Source organism: Scatophagus argus, chromosome 3 (assembly GCF_020382885.2).
Source record: "Scatophagus argus isolate fScaArg1 chromosome 3, fScaArg1.pri, whole genome shotgun sequence".
Classification (NCBI taxonomy): Eukaryota; Metazoa; Chordata; class Actinopteri; family Scatophagidae; genus Scatophagus; species Scatophagus argus.
The window spans coordinates 13370957-13394287 of record NC_058495.1 but is presented as its reverse complement, the minus strand read 5'-3'; the positions used below and the strand labels follow the sequence as shown (position 1 = coordinate 13394287).

The following is a 23331-nucleotide window of genomic DNA, read 5'->3' as shown; positions in this document are numbered from 1 at the left end:
CAATCCTTGTCCAACACGCATGCTCACTGTTACTAGTTTTGAGCTTGCGAAATAAAGTCTACTATCATTCTGTAATGTCTCCTGTCACGACACAGTGTGCTTGTGGAAACAGGCATTTATTTCCTGCTTTTGCACTTACATTCAAATAATATCTAAAACACAACCCTGCCTGACACTCTCACTCACTCTCATTTATATTTGTGTTGTTAAGTTTAAACCAACCATACAGATACACTGACAAAACGGGGTTCTTTTATAAATAAATTAGTGTCCTTGTTTCAGTGGCATTCGCATGTGATTGCTCACTGCACAGTGGGACTGGAGTTTTCTACTCTAAGCGCATGGTGCACAAACGCGTGTATAAAACCTTGCAGAAATGGGTGTAGGGTAAATATGCTCATATATTTATTCTAGGGATGGTTGTGGTGTGAAAGTACTTGTGGTCCCTCAACCCTTTGTCAAAACGGAAAGTTTAGAAAAGCATATCATGCCGCAGTGAATGTGTTTGATAGCTTGATATACTTTGGAAAGTTCATCAAAGGCTGCCTTTGTACTCTGTAGGGCAGTACTTTCAGTAGAATCAAACTGTTTAAATATTCCTGTATTTATGCACTTTGATGCATATGGAAAACTTCTAATGTGGAAGCTGTAGATTGTAAATTAGTCTATTCCATTTAAAATTGTGCTTTACTGTACTTTAATTCTTATATCTTCGCCCTTTCTTCATTGTGTTATATGATTCGTTTATTTAACTTCCTCTTTATGCACGACGTCGTTTACTTTTGTTCTATGGACTATACATTATAAATCAGTTTATTCAATATAGGTTTGTTACGGGGGGAAAAAACATACTTACTTTGACTGCCTAGACAAAATATATAAAAATAGCGCCACGATAATATTGACTGCCACGCTGTGGCCAAAGATGTCTTCGCAGTTTAACGCGCCTATGTTGAAACGTATGTTCATTAAAGTTCAGCAGTAACGCACTTTAGTCATCAGTTTGAAAGGTGAATAAGTATTTTAGAAATTTATCTTACTGGATTAATTTTTCCAGGACCTCTGCAATACCAATTAAAAGACCGTTAAGTATAAATTCAGTAGGTATGTGGAGAACTATAACGAACTAACTCACCCCGCCCTCCCGGATGCAGGAACCTGGTCACCCTGGTGGCAGAACGTATTTTCCGTCACGCCATTTTCCATCGACGACCGAGAAGAATACCTCAAGAGAAACGCGGATAGTGCGAGCTGTGAATAGCAACAATCACGGTAGAGTTTGATGAAATTCTCAAGTGTGTGTCGTATTGAAACTTGTTTTTAAATAATGCAGTCTTTAGGTCGATTAATCGTTACATCCAACCAGTGTAATGGACTGTGTGATTTCTGTAGTTGGTAGCCGAATGCGGCTCCTTGACACTAGGCCGCGGAAAGGCGACAGCCATTTTAGCTATCGTTAAATAGCCGTTAGCTAGCATTTGCTTCGAATCATGATCTAATGTCAAATGTGAGATATTATGTTTTAAACGTGGAATATAGGCAACAGCGTTAGGTTAGCCGTTCAATTAATCATACGGTTGTTCTTTTTGCGGTCTACTTAGAGGCCAGCATTAGCTTCCTTGAATAAGCTACTTTGTCTTGCTAGGCTAAAGTTAGCTTAGCGTTGGTCTTTGAGTCCGACAAGAAAAGTAGGCCAAGCTCATTACTGTTTCTTAACATTTTACCCATATTACTACTTACTACATATTAATAATATATAGATTTTTGGAGGTTATTCTTGATGTGTTGGGGAAATGTAATTGGTGCAACGCACACGACGAAACGAATGCATAAATCTTTGTTTTCACACCACATGAATTTGGATTGAACTACTACTTCAACTTTTGCCTTTATTTGTTGTTTATTTTCAGAGATCCAGTCATGCATCGTGATTGTCCCCTGGACTGCAAGGTCTACGTTGGAAATTTGGGAAATAATGGAAACAAGACAGAGTTAGAGAGATCCTTTGGCTACTATGGTCCCCTCCGCAGCGTCTGGGTGGCCAGGAACCCTCCAGGCTTTGCTTTTGTAGAATTTGAAGATCCCAGAGATGCAACTGATGCAGTGCGTGAGCTTGATGGGAGGTAGGCGGCAGTGTGAACAAATTGTGAGATGCAGAACCATGTCTCATTTTGCTACAGCTACAATGGTTAATGACCTCTGGTTGTTGTACAGGACGTTATGCGGTTGCCGGGTGCGAGTAGAGCTGTCCAATGGTGAGAAGCGCAGCCGCGCCCGTGGAGCTCCCCCTTCATGGAGCAGGCGTCCTCGAGACCGAGACGACTATAGGCGTCGCAGCCCGCCACCCAGACGAAGGTGACCCATGTTGTTGTTTAACTGTGACCAACAGAGACAACGTTGTATTTGTCTTGTACTTAAATCCTGCTTTGTGTCTTACTGACTCAACTTTCTTATCCACAGTATATTTCCTGGTAATGGCTTATGTTTCTCCAGTCTAGGCTTTTCTAGTGTTTCTTATGTGTTGATTATGCATTTGTGATTCTTGCAATGTCTAAGGCTTGCAGTTCACATTGATTGATATAATTGGTCATTTTATTTAGGGGGCCCAACAGATGTACATGTATAACCAAATAATGAAATACGACATGGGAATAGGACATTGCATTAGATTATGTGGTGAAGTCTTTCCATTCCAAAATGTATCTTTATAGTCTGTCCTGAAAGACTTCTTTAGGCACTAATGCTTCTTCTGAAGTGTACATATTTGTGCACTCTGAAAAAGTTTCTACATTATAACTGTTTTAAAGTGGCAAAATAGCTCTGTCAATTAGAATTGGGCAATTCCTATGCTGGAAAAAATAAGATCTGTTTAAAATTTTGGGAGGGGGGTGAAAGTGGCAAATGTGTTGCATTTTCTTTCTTTTGATTTGAGGATGCTTTTTATTTTTCATCTATATTAATAAGAATGAAACCCGTTGCAGAGCCACCACCATGCCTCTTCTCACCACCCTCTGAGTCAGTCAACTAGTCCTCTTTCAGCATCATGTGACTGCTGACCATCGTGCCCCAATCAGCTTGGCTGGTGCTGTCACATGACCCAGGCATGGCCAGTCGTCAGGTTGCACCAACCCATTGGTTCCTCAGCATGCCGTTCTCAACCTCCTCCTCCTTCAACCTTAACCCAAACGGCAGCGGCCCACCTCACATTCCCGACCAATCAGCGTATTACGTTCCCAAATGTCTACAACCTACCAACAGCAGCCTTCGGCTAACCAATTAAAGCAGGAAAAAAGCCACAGCCAGCCCCCATCTGCCTGCCACCTAATCACCTTGCAGCATCTGGCCAGTCCTATTCAGCCAATTCTACCTACCCGGCCGACAGTCTGCCTCCCTTTCGTCATATCTAGCTTGTTGAAAACCAAAAATACTAGTAAGTTTTCCTGCTTCATTCAGTACACTGCTGATTACAGTTTTGAAAGTGAAGAGACAACTGATTTGAAAAGGTTTTCTTTCTTTATTTATTTTTCACATTTGTTTGACTCAGTCTGGAACTTCACTTTTTCAGAGATTTCGATTGTAGACATTCATTATTCACATTCTGGTATGTCTTGGGGCTCTGAGCAGAATTATGAAGTCACACAAATCAAAAGTCTTCTCAACGCCCAATGAATATCAAACTTCTTTTGTTTGTTTGTTTTTTTCCCCTGTATGGTTGGTTTTAGCACATTTTAGCCTGGTTGTATCGCAAGACTTTATTCCCAGTGGCCAGTATATTTTTCTTACTAGTTTTCAGTTCCTTATGTGCTCCCTAAAGTATAATGGACCAGTTTCATACAGATGGTGGCCTCTGTGTTTGTCTATTTATTCCCACAGTAGGGCGTTAATCATCTGATAGGAACAAATCTTCAACTTTGGTTGTTGGATTTTGTAATAATCTCAGAAGAAAATTCTTGCACATAAATTGTAGGACACATCCTACACCACCACTTCAAATTATAGACTCACTCGGATGTCTTTGGCGAAAGATGGCTCTGTGGGATAGATGAGGAAAACACCTGCCATCTTTATGCACCAGGTCCATTGTTAGTGAGTTTTATTTTATGATTGAGATAATTGTGTTCCCGCCCCAGACTTTTAATTTCCATTTGGAGTTATAGTGATAGGCAAAGGGCTGTGTTGAAAGAGGCCCATGTAAGAAAAGGGTTAGAATAGCGTGCAGCTCTGCGGCAGATTTTTTACCCCCCCGTGTTTGATCTTAACATTGCCGTATTTTCCCTGCACAGATCCCCACGCAGGAGGAGCTTCAGCCGCAGTCGAAGCAGGTATGTCTGCTTTCAGAATGTTTTGTATTCAGTGATGAAAGTTCAAACTAGAATCCTGTATGAACATAATAGTTTTTTCGTTTGGTTAATTATTAAACTGTATGCAGAGCTCACACACACCAAACCCAGAAAACTAATAAGAAAACACAGACAGAGGGCCTTGTCTCTGCAGACAGACACCACCCCACACTTCCAGTGGGTCAGAAGTTCTGATTGAGAGGATTTTTTTTTGTATTGTGTTTATAAATTATTTTAGAGGAAAATTCTGCATAGAATAGCTTTTCAGCAAATTTGAGTATTTTTCTCCAAATCAAATCCAAAATGAAAACGTGAGCCCAACCCTAGTAGTCATACACCTAACATAAGAGGTGAACATGATCAGAATGTAGAAATGTTTACTTAATGGGATGGTTTGCCTTTTGCAGGTCTTTCTCCAGAGACAGGAGGAGGGAGAGGTCCCTCTCCCGGGACAGGAACTACAAGCCTTCGAGGTCTTTCTCAAGATCAAGGAGGTACTGATGTGTTTTGTTTTATCTCAACATAATTTCAGTCGTGAGTCCCAACAGATATTTGACAGTTCAAGCTCTTTGGCTTTTCTGTGGAGGAAGCTGCACCATAGAATACTGTTTGTACTTGGCTAAGCAGCATACAAACCCAGGCGTCCTTTGCGTTTGTTTGACTGTGGTACTCCTAAGGATGTTGTGTTGACAGTTTGGTCAGTATTTATTGATAGGCTTTAACAGTTTGTTTTCCTTCTCCACAGCCGCTCCAGGTCTACTGACAGAAAATAGTGGAAGATCTGTCAGGTGTAAAGGGAGCTGAGTATGAACGGTTGTACACCCGTTACCATTTCGTATGATGGACTTCAACATGGCCAATGTGGTCTTTTTTTTTTCTTTTTTCTTTTTTTTTCTTTTTTAAAGCAGTCATGCTTTTTAGTGTCCCTTGCCCCTTGTTATGGTAATTTTCAAATACATTGAGTGGGTGTGTACAGGTGTGATGTCTCACCTAAGTCGCGTCCATCTTGTCGGTCCTGCAGCCACCCAGCATTCCAATTCACCAGTTAATCTTTTAAGAGCTTTGGTTGTTGTCAATGAATGTAATGTGTAGTTTGACTTAGTGTGAGTAGTTCCTCATCTTCAGCTTTTTTTTTTTTTTTTTTTTTTTTTTTGTAAAAAAGGGTTGGGGTGATTTGTTAAAAATAAAATAAAAGAAAAAAAACTCCCTCCTTTTGATTGTCTGTGTATCAAGCCTATTTTCAATGTGCTACTTTGTTACTTCACAAAAAAGATTTCCACCTGTTAATGGTTTGTAATGCACCTCTCGTTCAAAATGCAAAACTCTGTCATTGGTTTAAAAAAAAAAAAAAGAAAAGATTTAATGGCACAAGTGACATTTTTGTCTGTACATTTCCATTATTTTTCTTTTGTTTGATACTTTGTGAAATGATCTCTCAATTAAAAATACCAGTTGATTTACAAAGAAAAAAGGCAAGTTTCTGTATTTTTTTTTTCCTTTTCTTTCCATTTACATGTCCTGTAATTCTCATTCGCTCAGTTCCTTTTCCACGAGAGGGCGCTCTTACAGCATCAGTGGGTGTGGATGGTCCAGGTCACAGTCTGATGATGTAGGGTGGTCGCTTTTATATAAAATTGTTAAACAAAAAAAAAAGTTGCCTTAGTTGGTTTAGACTACAGATTGTACTGCTTTTATTTGGCATTTTCAGTTCTGTAAGTGTTCTGCTTTCTTTTCCTGATTGTGGCTGATCGATGGTGGCTTCACTTGGTGGTGCTGTTGATGTTGTTTTTTTTATACTCACCATCACCAAAGTGAATGTCATAGATTAGGAATTTTATTCATAATAATTCAAAAATGTCTCTATTGAGGTTTTGACCCGTCATAGCTCTAAGTCTCAGTATATGTAATTGGCGTGATTACGTTTTTGACAATAAAATAGTTTTAAAAATTGTGATTCATATCTCATTTTTAAAATGGGTGGGGGGGGGGAGATCATGTAATTGGATTGGAGGTCCAAACAGATTTAAAGATCGTTTTGGAGTCAGTTAAAACAACAGCCAAAATGTCGTTTGAGATGTTTAAACCTATAGCAGATGTAACTTAAAAGAACATGTTCTGACGAGATTTAAGAGAGTTAAACAGTGCAGATAGAAGTCAGTCGGTCAATGAGAAGTTGTCCTGTTTGTTGCTGTAAGGAAGTACAGGAGTCAAAGTAACCTGACAGGTTCATGCCCCGTCTGTCCCCGTAAATTTCCCTCCTTTTTTTCTCGTACATGTGCGATTCGATGAAGTCGTTATGTAACCCGGTTGACTGGGAGTTGAACCATTCCACCAGCGTAGATAAGCGATAAGCCAGCCAAATAACGGTGTCCTCGTGCTGCTGATAACGTCAATGTATGCGCGTGCTGTATAGCGCATTAAAAGTTCCTGAGGACTGCGGTGTGTCCTGAGCGATTTTCAGCAGTAAAAGTGAGACTCGACACACCTATAACATATCATACATACATACTATCATATAACCCATACATCAAGTGTGTTATAAGTTGTAATTGAGGTTTTACTGGTAAGATTTAACTTTGTAATTGTTGAATTTAGTCAGAAAAGGTGGTGCTTCAAAATGTACAGCTGTGGGTCTTTTCTCGTTCCCATATACATCTTATAGCACCGACTAGTCTCCCACTGTCCAATGGTTTCCTTCCGTCACACCCCCAACAATCCCACGGCTCCCTCTTCACGCACACAGTCCACGTGAACCGGCATAACACAGTGGTACAACTTTCTCAAATCTGCGCGCGCTTTTCCACGAGTTACTCGCGCTCCATGACATCACAGAAGCGATGACTCATGGTATCCACGGAGACGGGTCTCGCACTGAAGGAACCCGCGGGAAACCACTCAGAATGCTGAGGTATTTCCACCCACTCTTATGTAACGCACTGCTTATGGCCCACGGAGTACAGTACGTGAGTAATGACTCTGAGAAACAGGGAGGTATGGTTCGTTGCTAATTTTAGATTTGAATTAGTTAATTCTATCCATCTAGCTATTCGTACAAAATGAGTAAATCAGGGATAAAAAATAAATAAATAAAATGTGACTGAAACAACATGCCAGTGGCTAAAATGTGAACATAGCTGGTTTTGTCAGTTTTAAAGTTACAGTTTTAGTTTTTTTTTTGCTTTTATTTTCGTCTCAGAGTTAGAGAGGATGGACACCAGTCAAATATCTGTTCGCTGTAGAGCTACAACCATTCGGCGGTTAAGTTAGCATGAAACTGTACATGGGGTTACAGCTAGTATGACTCTGTAAAGTGGTAACAAAATCCCCCACCCACATAATATATCCTTTTGTGTTATATGTAGAGTAACCAAAGTGTGAACATGACACATTTTGTTGCGTGTGGGGGTTTAGATGTCGGACTATTTTTTTGCCCTGAGAGCAGTGATTTTACCTGGTTGTCAGGCGGCTTCAGCGGGCATACACACCGAAATGGAAGAGGACTGTTGTTGGTGTGGAGGTGTGTAACTTCAGAGACTGGTCAGACAGGAAATTTAATCCAAGTCGTCCATTTAGAGTAACCCAACAGTAGATGAAGGCTTGTCCAAAGCCAAAACACTACATTTTAGCCAGGGTCAATTTTTTTGTGCTCTGCTTTGGCACCCCTGAAACTACACCACAGTCCTTCTGATGAGAATAGTCTGATTGTTTTTTGGAACATCCATCCATCCATCCATTTTCTATACCGCTTATCTGTCAGGGTCGCGGGGGAGCTGGAGCCTATCCCAGCTGACTACGGGCGAGAGGCGGGGTTCACCCTGGACTGGTCACCAGTCAATCGCAGGGCCAACACACAAAGACAAACAACCACACACTCTCACACTCACACCTAGGGGCAATTTAGAGTAGCCAATTATCCTAATATGCATGTTTTTGGTATTGTGGGAGGAAGCCGGAGAACCCGGAGAAAACCCACGCAGGCACAGGGAGAACATGCAAACTCCACATAGAAGGGCCCAGACCGGGATTCGAACCTGGAACCCTCTTGCTGTGAGGCAACAGTGCTAACCACTGCACCACCGTGCCGCGTTTTTTGGAACATAAATATTAAATAAATGTTGTTGTTTTTTTTTATGACTTTCCTCATTATATCGTATGTAGCCTATGCACTTACACCCTTGAGTGTTACATAACCATAGTAGCAAATAAAGTTGCAAGAGCACAACTCCCTTGATAACCTTGTGCCACTGAGTAAATAGTTAACTAAGCAGACATGCTTCGCTCCTTGTGCTTCATTTGGTGCCTTCTGTAACATCAAAACTTCACGGTGGATGCAGCACAAAGACGTGGATATGATGAAGCACATAATGAATAAGATAATTTGATGGGGCACCGTGCAGCTGCCTGAGAGCTGAGAGATAATAAAGCGTCTACTCAGCTGTACAAATGCAGAGCCTTTTTTTGTAGTCACACAGCTGCTGCTCAGTATGCATTCACTGTATCTTTCCGTTTTTTCTAAAACTTCATTAACTTCGGTACATATCACCACTGAATATGTGTGTACTGTAGATTTTTGAACTGCTTCCAAATCTGAGTGTGTATCTGCTATGTCCTTTCATTCTCCCTCTCAACAAAGGACTCTCTGTGGTATCAGATCAGTTGGGCCTTCCTACAGTTAAGACTCTTGTTGTTGCTGCGCTGTGAACTACTGCAGGGCAGCGTGGTGTGCCTGGGAAGCGTGAGGCACTGGCACTTGCCTGGCCTATTCCTGAGATAAACAAATCTGAATTCAGCAACAAGAACACTGAATGGAACAGACTTAAAACAGGAATATTTTGTATTATTCAATAGGAAGTAATTGATAAAACTGCAGTTAAGACTCTTAAAATGCTCTTAAGTGTTTGAATCAAAAGGCAAAAATCTGACATATTGTCATCATTCCTTCTAATGACTTTATTATTTATGTTTTAAAAGGTTAATGAGCTAAATAGGTTATGACCACAGTCTTACAAATTTCTAAACAGTTGTAAAACTTTATCATCAATCAAAAGAATAGAGGGGCAATGCTTTAGCTGTTTGCAAGTACAATTTGCATTATTACATTTATCTTAGAGTTTTTGTTACTTTTTATCACTATAGTAAATTACTGATAATATTTTTGATTTATGATTTTTGAATCTACAATAACACATCCATCCATGGGATAAGATGTGATTTCCAACATGATCCAAAGATGTTAAAAGGTGTAAAACTGGATGATATAATCTAATCAAAAACCAAAACTATGTCAATACAAACAAAAAAGAAAACAAAACATAAATTACCACATCAGCGCAGATAAATATACCAAATATAGCTCAAGCAAAATATTCTGATAATCACTTTAAGTCATTCTTGTTTTTGTCAGATTCATATAACAACAAACTACTGCCAGTAGAAAAGGCATAAGCAGAATAACACTGAAACCTTCTCTTACAAACTAGAACATAAATCTAAACCAAACTGCCTGTCAGAAGGATCACCAGAAAAATATACAGCAGGCCCACTCAGAGTATCAAAATATAAAAGGTAAACAGAATTTGAGTGAATGTACTTATGTACATGCCACCACTGTAGATCTGCAAAAATCCAACATATCTGATAATAAAATAAATAAATAAATAATGGATAGTGTGCACTTAGTTGTATTTCCAATCACTGCCTCTATGTTCCTCAATTTATTCGAGTGACGTGAAATAAACAGAAACTGAAAATGAAACCCCAGCTGAAATGATGGAGGTAACATATAAACATTAGCCAACAAGTACCTTAAAATTAGACAGGTAACAACACAAAGCACTGAATCTCCTTGGAGTATGTGTGCTTGAACGCTAATGTGTGTTTTTGTTGTTGTTGTTGTTTTGGCCCATTTCGCTGTCTTATTGTTATTACAAAGGTATTTAAGAGCTGCACTGATGTAAATTCATATCAGCTGTCCTGACAAAGTACTGAAACTGAAGCAACCTAGTTCTCTGCAGCTTTCTCTTCGGTTAAACTTCATCCGGGGTACTGCAGGGTCGACCCTGTCATGCGCACTGAGAGGCAGCGAAAGCTGCAGTGCTGGGTCGTCCTGAGCTGGAATTTCCTCTCGACGAGCCAAACATTCACGTGTGCTCATGTGTTTACCGGGCGAAATCCACGTGTGTTAGCCAGCTGACCCCGCCTCTGCACGAGAGAAGAGCGTCACCGCCTACCGGAGTTCATAAAAGTTATGCCCAACTTCATGTCTGTGGGACCACTTGGAGGAGTTATCAAGGAGGACAATTTGTTGCTTAAGTTGTGTCTGATTTATAATATCAGTAATAATAATATCAGCCTCGAGTATTTTATACCACAGAGCTGCTGTGAAAATAAAACCAACAACAAAGGAGGCAGATAAACAGAGCAGCTTCATTCAACGAATTTGAAATAAGTTTTTTTTAACTGGACTGGACTGCACTCAATGTAAGTAAAATGGCTGTACTTGCTTCTCTTTTCTTTTAGCAATTTATGTGGTTATTTTTGGGTGTTTTATTAGTTTGTAGGTAACTTTAGAAACACGTCTCTAAGCTATCTGTCTGTATCACCTATAAAATATGCTGTATGGTCCACTTGTGTGTTTATACACACTCACATATATACTATTTTTGTGTTTTCACTTTTATTATTTTGATTACAGACAACATAACTTCAACTAAAGACCTTAAGTTAAATATGGGTTTACAGCTATTTCACCCCAAGTTTCACTTTTATCACTCGACCAAAAAATCCTTAAACCTCACACGGGACTGCTTGTCAAAGTTGTTTTTACTCGTCAATGTACGGTGACTGTGAGGGAGGTCGGTCCAGGCTCCAGTGACAGCCCAGTTTGCCCGGTCGGCACGAGCTCCTGCCTCACGTGGAGCCGTGTAGTAAACTGGGCAGGGTCTGTCCTGCTCGCTCCTGGCTCTCCTCCGCTCGAGCTCGAGCCGGTGCCTCCGCCGCTCTCCCGCCACAGCCTTGAATCACTCCCTCCCTGAGCGGGCCCGCCCCAACTCAGTGACGTCGTATCCCGTGAGGTGCAGGGTGGGTGACTGTGGGAAGTTAGGTGGGGGTACCATGTTGTCCCCGCAGTCGTGCTCCCCGAATTTGTCTACCCCATTTTACCCATGACACATCAGGATTTTGGTAGATTTATATTTATTTATTTAGATTTTTTTTGGGGGGGTGGGGGGGGGACACCTGACATACAGGACATGCAGGTCCACAGTTATGTAACAGTGGGCTGGGAGGGGAGGGGTTAGTAAGAACCCACGATTAAAACAGACTAGTCATTACTAATCACTTTCTAGCAAGAGAAAGTAAAATGGATGGATTACGTTCTGGTATTCAAACAAGAGTCCCACGACTTTCTCTGGTGCTCCAGAAAGTTCCTGCAGTCCCCGTTAGTAAACTGCTACCATCTCTTCTTTGTTTCAGTCATGGTGCTGTCTGTGATTTCAACTTCTGTCACTGTAAAAATGTGTTGAACATGTAGAACATACAGATAAATGTTGCATTTGTTTCTTTAGTGTGATATCAAACTGAGGAATCCAATCAATTCCATAACTTGTCAACACATATTTGCATAACGTGTGTTTTTGTTAACGAGAATAATAACGTTTGTGAAGTAATCTTTGGAAAATGTAGGTGTGTTTTGGTCAGTTAGGAAAGTGTGAGTTGTAGATATTGTTGTTCTGTTTCCTACATTGTGTGAGGTGGAACATGAATGAACGGCAGTTCCTGGAAAAACGCCACATCACATGACCTCAGACTGGTCTGTGAGGCTGTGCTGTGTGGTGTAGCAACGGCCGGTTCAGATGATGCAACACAAACCAGACTTGTGTCCATATTTTTATGCTTTTATTAAACAGTTTGGCACGGCTCAGTTTGAAGAGCACCATTGCCATAAGGCTTTCGTTAAATGTCAAATCGAGTTTACAGCTGAACTGAAATTGGTGTATCAGCCTGGTGGCTCATCTCTTCTATTTGATCTGATTATTGGCAGATTTGTTCCTCTGTATCCTGTGTCAGCCTTTCGTCCACATAAAACTGGACCATTCTCTGTACTTAGATTAAATATAATCCATTTAATCAGTGCCATTAAACTTCATTAGTGTCTTGTATTATTATTATACTAGCTGCAGTGACCTCTCATCTCCTAATGTACTTTAGATGAATAATTAGGGTGGGCTGGGACGAGTTTCTCTTGATTGTTCCCTCAAATGGGAAGCCTGCCCAGCCCTTCCCGGATGACTATAATGACTCATTATTCTCCTGAGACACAGCTGATTCCTTCCTGTTCAAGTGCCATGACCATTTAACCTTTATACGTAGAGTAGTTTGAGTGCTGTGCAAATATATAGAGATGTAGAAGACCCATTTGATAAGATCTATAAATCTAATATCTTCTATGATCTTCATTAATTGCTGCCCGTTGAAGTTGTTCTGTTGAGCTGACCGTCTGTAGATGGTCTGATACCGCCACCTAGTGGCGCCTCTGTGTGTCCGCATTAATCAGAACCTGAGAACTTGTCCTCACATGTCTGTCTGAGATTATGTCCGGGCATGTACCAGTGATTCACAGAGGAGGGATCAGTGAGTCACTAGCTGGCCTGGCTCTTATAAACAGCGGGCCACTAACACTGGTCTTGAGATGCTCTGTGGATTGTAGTGAGGAAACCTGTGAACACTGATTAGAGCCATGGTAAGACGGAGTACTACTATTTAAATTGATAAATAACTCTTTTATGATTTGTTAAATTTCAGATGGATTTTCAGCGTCGAGTGGATGTAATTTTTCTCTGATTTTAGAGTCAGATTGGTGTCATGATTCAGCTTTGTATTCACTTGGGAGAGTTCAGTGCTTCTTGCAACAGCATACCTGCTGTCGATCGACAGGAAGTTAATAGCAGTTTTTTTAATAATCAGTTCATAGTTTTAATCTGTAGTGGGGATAAAGCTTAGCAGCAGCCCTGCTGAGGGTCACTGTCTCCGTCTCAGCTGATCGTTGGTGATGTCAACTAACCGGTGGTCTTTTTTCTGTTTCTTGCAGTGCAGAAATATGGCTTCTCGCAAGCGGATCCTGAGCACCCTGGGAAATGGCCGCGCTCGACGCAACTTGTTTGGTCCAGTCGACCGAGAGCAGCTGCAGGAGGAGTACAAGGCTGCCCTCCGGAAAGACCTGGAAGAGGCTTCGAATCGCTGGGGCTTCGACTTCATCTTGGACAAGCCTCTGGAGAGCAGCGATTTCCAGTGGGAGGGCATTCCAGGTGCCAAGGTGCCGCTGCTCTACAGATCCTGTATGCTTGGTCTGGAACAGACGGAGAATCAGAGGGTGGCAGAGTCAGCAGTTAGGCCAAAGGGAGGAAATCTGGGGCCATCGCAGCGTGAGAAGGAGAACATCCCGTGTTCGCCAGAGAGATGTGCGCACAACCTGGAGAAAACACCAGAGAGAGACAACACAGGACTGAAGAGGAAACAGACAAACATTACAGGTACAGATTTAGGTAGTCTGAGTGTGAGCGAGTAGAGCTGTAGTTTGTGTGGATTCGCATGAGCTAAACTCCCTGTTCTTTATTCCAACAGATTTCTATCAGGCTAAAAGAAGAGTAGTTTGGATGCCACGCAAATCCGGCGAGTGATTCCTCAGTGCTGTTTACTGCAAAGGTGCCAATATCCAAAAAGTAACCACACAGACAGTACTACACTCAGGAATGCTGCGCACTGCTCAGACTCTCAACAGTAACTCATCATGGGGCCTCGTACCCAGTGAATCGTCCGACAACAGAAGGGACTTCAGCTGCACATCATTGATATCAAGTTAATTAGGGTACTGTATTCACTCTGAGGGGTTTGGTGTTTTTCCCATTGGTAAGAAGGGGACATTTGAGCAGAGAAGATTAACGATAATCTCTTGAATCGGTGGATTTATACTCGTTTGGATCATGTGGATGCCAAAGTGTTGACTGACGTTTCCTGCTGTACATTCCAGGATAGAGATGATGGACAAACACGTTACTGTATACACTTGAAACAGATGTCATATTGGTTAAAGTCGTTCTGTCTCATAAAACTTACGACAAAAGATGCAGAATGATTGAAATGTAGTATGGATGAAGCCCTTTGGCTCCTTTGTTCTATCTCCACTATTGTTTTTCTACAGTGTTATTTCTTTATGTCTATCATGGGGGCTTTTTTTTTTTTTTTTTTTTTTTTTTTTTTTTTTTTTTTTTTTTTTACAAAAACATTTATGATATTTTCTATATCCAGATGTACAGCTGTGTTTTCTCTACCATCATGTACTCAGAGGAACATACTTGAAGAGTTCTGATATCCTGTACATGCTGTTGGCTTTGCTTAGATCGTTAATGACAGAAGTGCCATCATGTCCTCATCCTTTCCTTCCATCTACTGTAATGCCAACTGATTTTCAAAGTAGATCTCCTTACACGCCCCAGCCCAGACTCTGACATGTGTAAAGCACCAGATATTGTAGGTTAGGAGTGTAGCACCATGTCTGTGGAACTCTTAAAAACACATATATTTAGGTTTATTTAGAAATATATCAAAGATCTATCTATAGAGTTTTATACAGCACTGTTAAGTAGCATAATCATTAAAAACATTGCAGTATTGCACATACATTTGATAGGTGGTGTATCCAAAACAGCCTGTTTTAAGTTCCTTTATGGCATTTGTTGAAGCTCCATTAAGGACAATCAGAAGAAAGTGTTCCCAGAAGCAACCATATTACGTACTAAGCTTAGTGCTTTTCTTTTTGGACACATAGTGCAATTATAACAATGTGTTATTATCTGCCTCAAAACAAATAGCATGTTTGGTTCAAGACACGTATTTATGTCTATGTTGGCAAATCCTGCTGCTATGGGTAATCTGAATGGGTGTCAAACAAGGTCACCATAATGCTAATCCTTACGAACTCGCAGCTTAGAATTGTTTGAATACGATGCTAAGCAAATAACAGCATTACCCCAAACAAGAAATGCACTTCTGTTAATAGATGCTTGTGCACAGGTCCTACATGTTGTTTTACGTTAAAAGCTACAAATGAAAAGATCTATCCTTATTTATTGTGAGATGCTATTCCTTGTGTCAATTTAGTTTTGTTTAATTATTATGAGAATTCCAATAAAATGTACAAATTAAATTTCATGTGTTTTGCTTTAATGTGGTCTTTACTTCCATTGATGATAATAATAACAATAGCAATAATAATAATAATAATTATTATTATTATATTAAAAACTGATGAATAGATATGTGAAATATCCAGGAGGAGTCACTTCTGCCACTCACTTTGTAAAAGAAATCAGTAATTCTACAGTGATGACACAAAACATGGGCCACAACATTGGTAAAAGTATTCAGGTCAAGTACTTTACAAGCAGAATAACTGCATTTACTAAGCAAAAATATATCGAAATATACTCGTGTATCAAAAGTACTCATGAGTACTCATGATTGAGGGTGAAAAGTGTCAGTATTATGTTGTTATACATAAAAATGTTGTATTACGGGTATTTTATCCTACTTTTTACTTTAGAAAAACTAAACCTTTTCCTCCACTACACGTATTTGACAGCTGCAGGTACTTTTCTAATGACAACCTGACATGAACCAGCAGTAATCCAATACTGTAGTTTATAGAAATGTGTGGTGCCATTTGATACTTCAAATATATTCTGATGCTAAAACTTGTGATCTTTTTCAGGAACATTTTGAATACATACCTTTTACTTGTAACGAGTAATTTTACACTGATGTATTGCTATTTTAAAAGAACCTGAATACTTCTTCCACTCAAGTTTCTGTAATGATTTCTTTTATGTCACATCCAGTTTAAGGATGAGGGCTTTTTATCCCCCTTTGCAATTCGTGCCAGATTTGATTCTAAGACGCTGATGACAGCTTTATTCATATCTACGAGACAAACACTGTCGCACATGCGAGCACACAGGTGTTTGGTGAATCCCACTTCAAGCAGCCCTTTGTAAACAGCTCAGGCACCACACTTGTTCTTCATTTGTGGAGAAGGTACATTAAAAGAGTGAGTCACAGAGCTCAGGTAGACTGTGTACTTTGGCACCACGTCGCTGCACACGTGAGTATATGTGTTTGTACTGGGGTTTTATTTAGGGGATGACAGGCCTGCAGCAAAGCCCTGCCACAGACCCTGCAGAGCTCTCCTCATGGCCTCGGCAGCACTGAGGCACCTGCACGCCTGCGCCAAACTCTCCCATCCCCCGCCCATTTCCCTCCATCATCTGTCCCTTAGCTCCCACTTCCATTATAGGGCAGGACAGCTAGTGTTTGCATTTAGACTGAAACAGGAGGGGAAGGGGGGGGGGGCAGGAGAGAGAGAGAGGAGAGTGAAACAGAGGGAGGCGGGGGGAGCATATGACACAAAGGAGAAAGAGAGAGATCAGAGCATCAGAGAGAGGGAGAGAGGGAGAGAGGGAGTGGGATGCTGCCGATATCGATGGCATTAACAATGGAGCATTAGGATCCAGTGAGGGGATAGTCAGCCAGACAAAGGCTGAGGGTGAAGATATTTGAGGAGGAGGGCTCCTCCTCTGTGAGCACAGTGGGAGGAGGAGGAGGAGGAGGAGGAGGAGGAGGAGCAGGATGGGCCCGAACACACACTTGCAATGGCACTGAAAAAATTGGATTAAAGCAGTATGGTAACGTTTCTAATTTAATTCATTGCTGTGCTGCTTGTGTTCTCATCCTCATGTGTTCGCATCCACTCTTGTTGACATCCATCGGCCGTCTCTCATGCCACAGTGCGTCTCCTGCCGAGTGAGGAAATCACAGGCGAAACCCCCTGCGTCCTCTTGTTTTTTTCATGCCATAGACATCTGTCATCTCCATCCTCATCACAGCTCTGCTTCGCTGGCGCCCTCCACGAGCCTTCCGATCCATCACCGGACCGTCACCCTGTGTGCTTTTGAAACAAGATGCCGCTAGATTTGGAGTGTCTGTTGCTCTGCATTGTTTGTCTGTTGTCTGTTTTTCACCCATAGTGCTGGACACTGCATCGTCTCCTCGTATGAGCCATGGCTTCACTGCTGCATAAGCATCTCACTTGCTCTGACAGCATCATGAAATGGTTAACCACCGGGAACTGCAGGCATCTGTTTTTGCTCTCCATTACAATGTGATTGTAACCTACTTTTTTAAAGTGTTGCACAGTTAGTAATATGACATTTAGTAGGGCCTGTATATGATACCAAAACAAGGAGCTTGTGCTCATTTTATACTGGCAGACAAATAAAAATGCATATAAGCCTCGCACCGTCTCGTCTGGACAAACTAGAGCGCCACTGTGAATGTTTGGTGTCATGTGTCTGCCTGAGCTCATGTTTTCAGGGTCTGATTACACTGTTTTGACGTCATGCAGAGGATCATTAACAATCCCTCCATCTGCTAAGCTCCACATATAGATATAATACTGATGAGGGGATCCTCTCATGTGAGGTGTGGGCACGGGGCTCACTGCAGAGAGTCAGAGATTACAGCCTCGTGCTGAAGAGGCAGACACACATTTTGGTTGATGCCAGAATCAGGCAGAACAGAGAAATTTACAGGAAGGGAGGAGATGCAGAGTGTTAGAATTACACTATCAACAACGGAAGAACAAGAAGAAGAAGCAGAGTGACTTTATTAATCAGAATCAGAATACTTTATTGATCTCTGCGGAAAATTGGGTCCCTCTATGGGCAATTCTGTTGCTATTTCACAGGCCCAAAAATGTTCACTTTCATTAAGGTGGTGTCAGAGCGAGGGGGCTTTCACTCAGCAAGCGAAGTGGTAGTTCAACATCGTGGACTGACCGCTCCATGAGGGTCTTGAAGCAGCCGCTGTCTGTCCCCACAGACAGAGATATTGCCGCCCCACAAATATTTCATCATCATTGTAATAACTGTTAGTTGCTCCACACCATCGTGGTCTTAAATGTACCATGCAATGTAATTTTACCTTTTTTATTCCTATATACATTTTCACAAGAAAGGTGTCTTAAAGTAAGTCTGTAGTGAAACTGAGTTTGTGAGGCTGTGCAGGGCAGGAAGTGGTGTAATTATGTATCATCTAATTAATGCATGATGGCCTTTCTGTGCTCTCTGATGCCTCCAACAAATCAATTAGGGGCATTACCACCAGGGGAGGAAAGTAACTAACTGCAAGTTTATTTATATTTAAGAGTCTGCAGTTCATTAATAATATCAGGTTTCCAACAACAAACTGCAATTTGGTAACATATATATATATATATATACAGCAAATAGGGACAAAGTTCATAGAATGTTATTTTAGTAACTTTTATATTTATCATCAGCATTTAAAAGTGTAGCAAGTGAAGAGTTTGTCTACAGTATTTTCCCAATAATTAGTTATTTCCTTGAAATTTCTATGACATTAAGGGCCCTTAAGTGTTATCAGTATTTGACTATTCTTGGCCAAAACTGCCAAGTTTGAGACTAAGTTTTCAAAAAGAAAGGTCTAATAATTACAATGAGGATGCAACACTGGCCTTTTCATGGTTTACAGAGATTAACCTTCCTTTCCTTTCTACTTTCACCTGATTAGATTTCAGTACATGTGTTGCTTCTTCTATGTGAGTAAAGTCATGTTAATAGCACTTCACCTGTAGTAGCTGTAGTACTCTCTCCACCCCTGATCACCTCCCCCCCTTGCCTTCTTCTACCCTCAGCTGGACAAGAGCGAGGTGGCAACTCTAGGCATACCCTCCACCACCAGCCATGGAGGCTCTGACAGTAACATTAGTGCGGATGGGGCGGCGGCAGCGTCTGGGGTCTCGGCTGGGGGTACCGAGTGTTTGGGGTCTGGTGAACCGCAGAGGACGCGCGCTGCTCTGGAGCACCTGCAGCAGAAGATTCTGAAGGTCACTGAGCAGATTCGCGTGGAGCAGGAGGCCCGAGATGACAACGTTGCTGAGTACCTGAAGTTGGCCCACAACGCGGACAAACAGCAGGCGTCCAGGATCAAGCAGGTGTTTGAGAAGAAGAACCAGAAATCAGCACAGACCATCGCACACTTGCACAAGAAACTAGAGCATTATCACAAGAAGTTAAAGGAGATAGAACAGGTAGGTGAGCAAGGTAGGAGTAAGTGTGTGTATGTGTGTGCGTGTGGGCAGTTATTTTATGAACCTGTGATGTCTTCTTTTGGAGCTGCTGCTCTCTCTGCTGTTTTGAAGATTTATCCCATGATTGACTCAAACGAGTGCTGAGCTATTTTATGAGGACAGCTCTGTCCAAAAATAGACTGATAATTCTTATCTGCAAACACCTATTTAAACCAATGCCTCATCCTGTGTCTCACCTAATTCTCTACAGGGCCTGCTTTCCTCATCAATCTTCCTACAGTTCTGTCCCTTAAACCTAATCATCCGTCTCATACCTTTGAGATCTTCGACTTCCCTGCTTCCTCATTTCTCTTCCTTCTCTACAGAATGGGCCAGCCCGGCAGCCAAAGGATGTCCTGCGGGACATGCAGCAGGGATTAAAGGATGTTGGGGCCAATGTTCGTGCAGGGATAAGTGGTTTTGGAGGTGGAGTAGTCGAAGGGGTCAAAGGTGGAGTATCTGCCCTCACTCACACAGCTGTGGTCTCCAAGCCAAGAGAGTTTGCCAGTCTCATTAGGAACAAGTTTGGCAGCGCTGATAACATTGCTCACTTAAAGGACACGCTCGAGGACGGAGTCGGGGGCCACTCTGAGGACGCCCCCACACCTCGTGCCCTGAGTGGAAGTGCCACGCTCGTCTCCAGCCCAAAGTACGGCAGCGACGACGAGTGCTCTAGCGCCACATCCGGCTCCGGAGCAGGCAGTAATTCTGGTGGGGCAGGGGGAGGAGGAGGGCTGCTAGGGCCAACAATGGGGAGCCCCAGACTGGATGGGCACCACCACCACCACCATCACATGCACAGCTCATGGGACTCTCTGCTTGAGGGTCTGCAGGAGATCAAAGCCAGCCAGTCACACATGGAGGACGCCATTGAGGACATGAAGGGCCAGCTGCAGAGCGACTACTCCTACATGACACAGTGCCTGCAAGAAGAAAGATACAGGTACACATCCGAAAGAAAAAAAACATCAACAGTTACACTTTGGTGTACTAAGTACTTTCTTCACAATATAGTTCACTTTAAGGATAAAAATATTTGATTTTTTTTGTTTTAGAAAAACAAAACCTGGCACACTGGTATCTCACCTGGTTGAGAGCGTACAGTGTGTTAAGGCTGAGTCCTTCCCACAGAAGTCAGGGTTTGATCACCATTCACACAAAGCAGAAATGCAAAAAAAAAAGAAAAAGAAAAAGAACATCCTTAAATAAAGACAAGCCATCATCACATCAATCTCCTCCTTACGTACATCCTTCCATGTCTGTGGCTTTTATCCCAAGTCCATTTGTTATTATTATTTCTTTTAAACAAGTCACAAAAATATACTTTCATTTTCAAATAAGAGAAAAATGAAATGTCCTTTCATAGCAGGGCACTGTAGTTTATGCCAAACTTTACCCAAAGTTTACCCAACATTTGTACTGCAGCAAAAATGTGAATGTGGGATCAACCCAAAATAAAATACATTAGCTGTGTTCATTATAATGAATGAACACACATACCCGTGCAACAGTGGGTCTCACTGATGTGTTTTAATGTGTGACAACAAAGGAGGTCTACGGCACAGAGGGATACGTTTTATCACACTTTGAATATGTGGACAATATTTTAATTTGGAGATTATTTAAGAGTTTAAGTGTTAAATTCTTGTGTGTGATTTGTGCTGTATATTCAGGTATGAGCGACTGGAGGAACAGCTGAATGACCTGACAGAGCTGCACCAGAATGAGATGACTAATCTTAAACAGGAACTCGCCAGCATGGAGGAAAAAGTTGCCTACCAGTCATATGAAAGAGCAAGGGACATTCAGGTAACAACCATTAAAACCCCAGAAATTAAATATTCATATTTTCATTTCATAAGAAACAAAGTGAAAAAAAAATCTTTCTTTAGTGTTAAATGGGATTAAAACATTAGCGTGATCTAATTTGACTGTCAGAAACAAACCAACCCATCCTTACAGGACTTTATTTAAGAGTTTCTAGATTCTGATTGGTGCAATGAAGTATGTGGCGCCAAACAGCTGTAACTGACCATGCTAACTTCACGTAAGACCCTGGCACTCATAGCGAAAACTTGAATGAGAAGAAGTTTTCAGCTCTTTCAAAGCTCCCCTTGTGGCTGCTCTGTGTGTGTTTGTACGTACAGGAGGCTGTGGAGTCGTGCCTGACCCGCATCACCAAGCTGGAGCTGCAGCAGCAGCAGCAGCAAGTCGTCCAGTTGGAGGGAGTGGAGAACGCCAATGCTCGAGCTCTTCTGGGCAAACTCATCAACGTCATCCTGGCGCTTATGGCTGTGCTGCTGGTCTTCGTTTCCACCTTGGCCAACTTCATCACCCCGCTGATGAAGACTCGAGCCCGGGTGGCTGCCACCGTCCTGCTGACCTTGCTGCTGTTCATCCTGTGGAAGCAGTGGGACTTTGTGGAGCTGTGGCTGCTGCCCAGCTGAGCTCCTTGCATGGAAGAGGCTCCAGAGAAGCTGATTTCAGTCCGGTGATCCCCATTTGAGGATACAGAGACTGAAATAGAATGAGAGCCACTGCACATGTTCCCTTTGAATGTCAAGGTGGAGCACCTAAGGACAAAAAAAAAGGCACTTTTAGTGAGGAGTGGACAAGGTGTTTACATTGAGAAAGAACAGAAATTCTCTGCTTGCCAAATGACAAAAGACATCATCTCATCTCGCCCAAACTCTGTTGGTGTTGATGACCAATCATTGATTGCATTGCTGTCACCAAAAAACTGAGTCTCTTTGAAGAAATCTTTGGATCGTCTTTTTCTAATTATTTATGATACACAGATTACAAAGACTAGAGCAACTTATAATGACTTCAAAATGCTGACCATGTTCTCTGTAACCTTCATGTTGAAGCTATAGTATACTTGAGAGGAAAAAGGTTTTTTTCATGAATGTTATGTGCTGATGCATGTACTCATATGTGCACTAAGATGCATCTAGCTGGCATGAGTTAACATTTCAGTAATGACAAAATGAATCTTCTGTAACTGCCATTTTGTTTTCAGGAATACAGTGCAGATATGTTTTATCTCCACATTACTGGTTTGTTTCACATCCTGTTCTGGTGTTGGAGCAGTGCTTTTAGACACGCTTCTTTCTTTTCTGTCTTTTTCTTGAAGTGGGATGAGCTGTTTAAAAAAAAGATTTAAAAAAAAAGCTGAAATCTGCAACAGACTCATTATAATAATTCAATAACTTCTAATCTGTTCTGTCCATAAAAGCTCTTTCATAACCACTATAGAATTGCTACACAGTGTCAAATGAACGGGCATGTCAAATTGTATCAAAGTTTATATCCAGTTTGCAAAAAATAATTATTGCTGTTTTATTAAACAATGTAAGAAATAAACGATTTCATATGTTAGGCTGACTTGAGTACATCCTTATCATCCTTTGGCTGAGACTGAACCTTTTGACTGGGCTGGATAAGAGAGCAACATCTCCCCCTCTTATAATTTCTAATAAGGGACCTTCCATAAAAGGTTTTAAGTTTGTACTTACTACTTTTTCCCCTTTAATAAAGTATTTTCTAAAACAATATAAATCCATTTGAAGCCTTTCATAAAAAGTAAATACATTTTCATTAAGTGAATGAAAAATCCTCATTGCCACTAACCCTTTGAAAAAAGAAAAAGGTTAGAAAGGTTAAAATCCATTTATTAATCAACTTACAACATTAATTAATGGGTGACCAAAATCGACGACAGCATTGTTACCTAATAGAAAAGCCTTAAACCTGTCACTACCGGTCACACCTGTCAACTGATTCAGA

The 23331-nt window shown here is 41.4% G+C and overlaps 3 protein-coding genes across 4 annotated transcripts; all 3 read left to right on the top strand.

Moving 5' to 3' along the window:
- The first annotated feature begins 1065 nt into the window (after positions 1 to 1065).
- srsf3b (serine and arginine rich splicing factor 3b) lies at positions 1066 to 5811 on the top strand. Its single transcript, XM_046383788.1, has 6 exons — positions 1066 to 1272; positions 1911 to 2123; positions 2215 to 2355; positions 4284 to 4322; positions 4748 to 4834; positions 5086 to 5811. Exons 2-6 carry the CDS (start codon positions 1921 to 1923, stop codon positions 5111 to 5113), a joined length of 498 nt encoding a protein of 165 aa, XP_046239744.1. The 5' UTR covers positions 1066 to 1272; positions 1911 to 1920; the 3' UTR covers positions 5114 to 5811.
- A 4774-nt stretch (positions 5812 to 10585) lies between these two features.
- On the top strand, positions 10586 to 15545 carry cdkn1a (cyclin-dependent kinase inhibitor 1A). 2 transcript variants are annotated; one of them, XM_046383784.1, is made up of 3 exons: positions 10586 to 10820; positions 13429 to 13870; positions 13962 to 15545. In XM_046383784.1, exons 2-3 carry the CDS (start codon positions 13438 to 13440, stop codon positions 14015 to 14017), a joined length of 489 nt encoding a protein of 162 aa, XP_046239740.1. In that variant the 5' UTR covers positions 10586 to 10820; positions 13429 to 13437; the 3' UTR covers positions 14018 to 15545. The 2 variants fall into 2 exon arrangements, with proteins under 2 accessions (XP_046239740.1, XP_046239739.1); XM_046383783.1 differs by lacking the exon at positions 10586 to 10820 and adding an exon at positions 12922 to 13080.
- A 1294-nt stretch (positions 15546 to 16839) lies between these two features.
- Positions 16840 to 22920, top strand: tmcc2 (transmembrane and coiled-coil domain family 2). The gene is made up of 5 exons (XM_046383742.1): positions 16840 to 17077; positions 19108 to 19503; positions 19869 to 20485; positions 21216 to 21351; positions 21690 to 22920. The coding sequence occupies exons 1-5, from the start codon at positions 17075 to 17077 to the stop codon at positions 21987 to 21989; spliced, it is 1452 nt and encodes a 483-aa protein (XP_046239698.1). The 5' UTR covers positions 16840 to 17074; the 3' UTR covers positions 21990 to 22920.
- The last annotated feature ends 411 nt before the right edge of the window (positions 22921 to 23331 follow it).

Coding starts and splice junctions, on each gene's coding strand:
- srsf3b (XM_046383788.1), top strand. CDS start 1,921: ATGCATCGTGATTGTCCCCTGGACTGCAAGGTCTACGTTGGAAATTTG. Junction 2,124..2,214: donor GTGCGTGAGCTTGATGGGAG/GTAGGCGGCAGT, acceptor GTTGTTGTACAG/GACGTTATGCGGTTGCCGGG. Junction 4,323..4,747: donor TTCAGCCGCAGTCGAAGCAG/GTATGTCTGCTT, acceptor TGCCTTTTGCAG/GTCTTTCTCCAGAGACAGGA.
- cdkn1a (XM_046383783.1), top strand. Junction 13,871..13,961: donor GAAACAGACAAACATTACAG/GTACAGATTTAG, acceptor TTATTCCAACAG/ATTTCTATCAGGCTAAAAGA.
- tmcc2 (XM_046383742.1), top strand. Junction 20,486..21,215: donor CTGCAAGAAGAAAGATACAG/GTACACATCCGA, acceptor CTGTATATTCAG/GTATGAGCGACTGGAGGAAC. Junction 21,352..21,689: donor AAAGAGCAAGGGACATTCAG/GTAACAACCATT, acceptor TTGTACGTACAG/GAGGCTGTGGAGTCGTGCCT.